At 31.3% G+C, this 5,322-nt stretch overlaps 1 protein-coding gene across 2 annotated transcripts in view; it reads right to left on the bottom strand.

Annotated features, from left to right (window-relative positions):
* LOC108734763 (protein Wnt-5b) overlaps positions 1-5,322 on the bottom strand; it is a 62,657-nt gene that overhangs the window by 13,862 nt on the left and 43,473 nt on the right. For both annotated transcript variants that reach the window (XM_025979718.1, XM_025979714.1), the window contains exons 4-5: positions 2,438-2,549; positions 472-574 (exon numbers count right to left, since the gene is read on the bottom strand). In XM_025979718.1, coding sequence (XP_025835503.1) covers positions 472-574; positions 2,438-2,549 — 215 coding nt within the window. The remainder of the gene's footprint in view (positions 1-471; positions 575-2,437; positions 2,550-5,322) is intronic.

The following is a 5,322-nucleotide window of genomic DNA, read 5'->3' as shown; positions in this document are numbered from 1 at the left end:
TGATCTTTGTTGACCGTTGGCGGAGATAGAAAGTAAAAAGTTAGAAGAAGATACCGTAACTAGGAAAGGCCAAAAATTAGAAAAAGATTAAATATGATATGAAAAAGTAAAAGATTAAATTAATGAACCTATCAAATTCTGACTTCTGAAAGATTAAGTAAGTAACGACAGCTTAGAAGCAGAAACAGGAGTAAAGAGGGACTGAGAAAAGGCAATATTAGAAATAGTTAAGAATGTGGGATGTTTAAATTTTTCGGAAATGAGGAGATTGACTCAGGATAGCAAGGACTGGAGATGCGTGTTTAACCCTACGATGATGAAATTTTCCATGAAGAAGTCAATCAAATACAAAACTGTCACGCAAATTGTGAAATTAAGTGTTTTAACCGTTAAAGTGTATACAATTTAATTAGTATTACAAATAAAGGAAAGAAAAGATTCTAAAAAACCTGTAAACATTTAGGTACTTACCGACTTCTCTAAAATTTGCTAATTGTTGCCAACAGGTAATTAAGGAACAGGACCCCGATACACCGTGACATTTACATGTGACTCTTGATTTCTTTATTACTGCCTGCAAACAATAAAAAAATAAAATGCAGACGAGAATGGAAAACGACAATACAGGTCAAAAATAATAAGTTTACGATTGATTTAGATTAATCGCTGTAGCCTTCACCTTGATCGTTGCAAGTAGGTAGCACATTAAAAAAAAAAAGTTGTAACACTTCACAAGGTATCAATTAAGAGAAAAAGTTTTAATAAACATATCCATCCAATCGAGTGTATACAAATTAAAATGTACGTGAACACGATTTAAAACAACCAGATCGATTCATTTTCGTTTTATTGGTCAAATTAAAATGAAAGTTTATAATATGCGCATGCTAATTGGGAATCTCACGAACACGCCAATTATAACTAATTAATAGTAATTAGTCATATCAAATAATAGTTAAACGTCTAGATAAACGTACTTGATATTAACTACTGAGTTGTTTTGTTTCGTATTGAAAAGGCGGTGATTACTATTAATAGAGGTTTTAGTTAAATACATTACACTTTTTGAATATTGTGCCAGTCTTATTTTTATTATCATTATATGACCCATTTATAGGCTATAGGCGGATGATGAGGATATCGTGGGTAGAAAAGGTTAGAAATGAAGACGTATTGGAAAGAATAGGAGAACAGAGGACTCTATGGAAGTCAATAAAAAATAGGCGAGATAGGTTGGTAGGACACCTTCTCAGGCATGAAGGTCTAGTCAGAGACATATTAGANTTGAAATCATTTTTGAAGAAACATGTCAAAATTGAGATTATTACAAATTACCTAATAAATTCTACTAATTCTACGGCAAATTCAGTCATTTACAATCGAAAATTGTAACTTTTACGTTGTCAGCAAAAAAGTAACGACAAATAATAGCCCTTCTAGGTACGCTATATGTAATGCTTGCTTGATATCAGGCTAGCATTTCGTCTATTTTCCAACTGAGCCACAAATATTTGGATTTAGTAGCAAATTAGCGAGGAATTATAGAGCATTTTAGAAATAAGAAATACAAATCTGTCGTGGTATATTGATATACGTCACAAACAGGCACAAAGAGCAAGGCCTAGATTAAACTACTGTTCGGGATGTGGTATGCTCTTCTTTTAGTATCAACTTACAATACCTAATACATTTATTTCTGCTGGGATTTCGAATCCAAATTGCAATTTTTATTATTTTCGCCTTTCGCTTACGAAGCAAGGGACTAGTGAGAAAAATTGTAAATATGAAAATTGGCAATTAAGATTGTATTGGAATAGGTCGTTTACCCTAAATTGTAATATTTATTGATTACTGTACTAAATGCTTTGTTATTTAGATATAGTTCATATATTTACTTTTTGTTATGAACAAGAATACTTCAGTATGGCCAAACTATCACAATTTGTATCACTTGTTGAAATATTAGGTTTTGATTAGCGATAACTAATTAGTATGATTTTACCACTTCGCAGACTTTTAGTGTTTAAACGGCTTAAACGCAACTGTCTCGTTGAAAATCCGCCAATCAAGAATTAAAATTTCATTCGTTTAGTGTTTAAATGACTTTTTAAACGGGATTGTGGTTTGAGACGTTGGAGAGTGGGGTATTTAATGGAAAATCCGCGAGAACGAAGAAAATAAACATTATCCAGAGCACCTCTAATATTTAACATTTATATTACGCATACACAATTTAACACGACCAATACTCAAATAATTAATGTTAAAGTTGTTGGACTGTGAAATAGGCCAATTGTGTTGAATCATCCTATATGTAGATTTCTACGCAATTAGACTGGTTAAGTATCAATTATACCACATGAAATTCGATTCTATGCCATTCATACCCTTATGAATGCATGCACATGCTAATAAAATGCCGAATAATAAGACTTACCCTTCTGCCAGCTTCGTTATTATGCAGATTCATGAGTGATCGACCTTGTTCTTTTGAACCCCTCTTGTATTTTCGTTCGCGTTCTCTAACGTCCACAAAACCTTGTGTGAATCTGTAAAGAAAACACATGTTTTTAAAACCGCTTTAGAAGCTTGTTGTACTCCATATAAATACTTTACAACTGTGAGAGAAATACAACTTATCCCAATTGACATACGTAAAAGTGTTAATATAAATTGTTCAAGGTATGTATATGAAGTTTTTTTTCGGATATAATTTCAGCAATCCTATACCAATTGATCAATTTTATAATGGTAAAAAATGCTTTTTTACTTAAGATAAATAACAAAATCTATATAATAGACTTAATTTTATTTTTTAATGATAATGTTAACGATGAAAATACCGTTGACAGAAAACATTAGAAATGAGGAAATTTTAGGGTAAGAGAACAGAGGGCGCCGTGGAAGAATAACAAAAAGGGAACACTTAATATGGTAAGACACCTTCTGATACGGAAGTAGCAAAAATAAATGCAAATCAAGCTAGCACGACAAAGTTTTATTTCTTTTTTCTAGTGTACACTATAATTTATCGCTAATTTGGTATCAATAGACGAATGTTTGCCTGATATTAGGCTGGTACTATATACATAGCGTAGGTTCATCGGGATAAAAATGACATAGAAAAGTACTGAAAGGGTTGTAATTTGTCGCTGAAAAATATTCCTTTTATAATTTAGTCATGAGTCCAGCCTGGAGCTGACAGAGAAAAATGATAGGACCGTCAAGATGCCACTATACATAGCGGATCTCGAAATAGAAATATAGAAGAAAAATTCTGTCATGACCACTAAATTGTTGCTAATTTAACAGTATGTGCTGTGAAGAGATTCATTGTGTATTGGCGACTCTTTAATCATTTCATCAATTTCCTATAGTATTTACTGGAAAGACATAAACCATTAGCTATAGTGGTTTTAATTGATATCTGGTTTATCCGGTACTCGGCAAGATTACTATCCGGTGGATTTCTAGCTAAACGGAGAAAATGAAAACAAAAATTTACCTAAATAATTAACCGATATTTACAATTTATCCCACTAGCCCGTTGCCTTGCAAGCGAAAATAATAAAAATTACAATTTGGACCCGAATTTGTAAAAATAAAATCCCAGCAGAAATAAATTTACTAGGTATTTTAGTTGATATTAGAAATTTAATTGTAATAATTAAGAAACTTGTGTGGCGAAATAACTCTTTTTGTTTTTTCTGTATGTAAATATTTTTTTCTAATTTTTCCATTTCAAATAATATTTCATTTCAAATAATATTTCATTTCGAATATTATTTCACTTCAAATATTATTTCAATTCTTTTCAACTTCTTATCTTGTAAATACTTTGGTTTCCTTTCAATCTAAATTCTATTGTTCTTTCAATTACTTTTACCTGGAAATCCAACTTCAACCATACCTGCATGCACTCCCATACTAATATCTGGTTTTACCCTTAATTGCTTTCTCTTGAATTCTGTACTGTCTAATTCTATGTATTCCTATAAACTAGTGTCTTCACCCTCTCTCTCACTACTTTTCCTTCTAGAACATTCTATCAAAATTACTAACCCTATCCTATAAATACTCTAAAATTTCTTATCTCAAGACAGTCTCTCGTCTACCGCTATCACCACCATTCGTAAGTGCTTTTATCTACTCTGTTGTATTGTTGTTACCTTTGTTATTGTTACTATTGTTGTATTATCTTGTTCTTTCTGTTACTTTGTTCTTGTTGTATGTTTCACTCCTTGTGCCTTTTTGTTACTTGTGTTTCGCTTGTTATTGTTATAAATTGTTAATTGTTATTATTAGTGTTTTTTTTGGCATTTAAATAATATCCACCAAAAGACACTAAACTTGAAATCATTTTTGAAGAAACATGTCAAAATTGAGATTATTACAAATTACCTAATAAATTCTACTAATTCTACGGCAAATTCAGTCATTTACAATCGAAAATTGTAACTTTTACGTTGTCAGCAAAAAAGTAACGACAAATAATAGCCCTTCTAGGTACGCTATATGTAATGCTTGCTTGATATCAGGCTAGCATTTCGTCTATTTTCCAACTGAGCCACAAATATTTGGATTTAGTAGCAAATTAGCGAGGAATTATAGAGCATTTTAGAAATAAGAAATACAAATCTGTCGTGGTATATTGATATACGTCACAAACAGGCACAAAGAGCAAGGCCTAGATTAAACTACTGTTCGGGATGTGGTATGCTCTTCTTTTAGGGAAATGTAAATACGTTTCCAGGATAGGAAAGTGAGAAAGTATTTATCCAACCAGTCTTTAGACTAACGATCTTATGATTCCGTACCAGAAAATTAAAACATTTCAATCTTAATCATACAAATGTGAATGAATTCAAGACTCGAGAGCGATATCATCTAAAAAAACACTACTTACATATTTTCAAAGTCAAAGTATCAGCCAATTTTTTTTTAATTTTCATTCAAATTTTTTTTTATTTCGTAGTCAAAACTGATGTAATAATTTTATTAATTCCTGCCTTTATGTAGGTCAAAAAATCAGAAAGCTATTTGTGCAGGAAATGAATTTTGCAGATTTTTGGATAACTGTTTATAAGGATAATGCCTAGTTCTCTCCCATATACCTGTTTTTAATTAGGGTTAAAATTTTCGGTAAGTTGAATTCTCTCCTAATTATACATCAATTGCCTCCCAACGGCGGCGGATGAGCTTGAGTGCTAATTGCCACTACAAAGTCATAAAGAGTTGTTTGAATAATACAGCCTCACATCACATATTAATCTTAATATTATTCATATATTATAGACACCACAATAACAATAATAATTTTAT

This window comes from Agrilus planipennis, unplaced genomic scaffold (assembly GCF_000699045.2).
Source record: "Agrilus planipennis isolate EAB-ADULT unplaced genomic scaffold, Apla_2.0 scaffold80, whole genome shotgun sequence".
Classification (NCBI taxonomy): Eukaryota; Metazoa; Arthropoda; class Insecta; order Coleoptera; family Buprestidae; genus Agrilus; species Agrilus planipennis.
The sequence above is the reverse complement of the archived record's forward strand: the minus strand, read 5'-3'. Positions and strand labels throughout refer to the sequence as shown.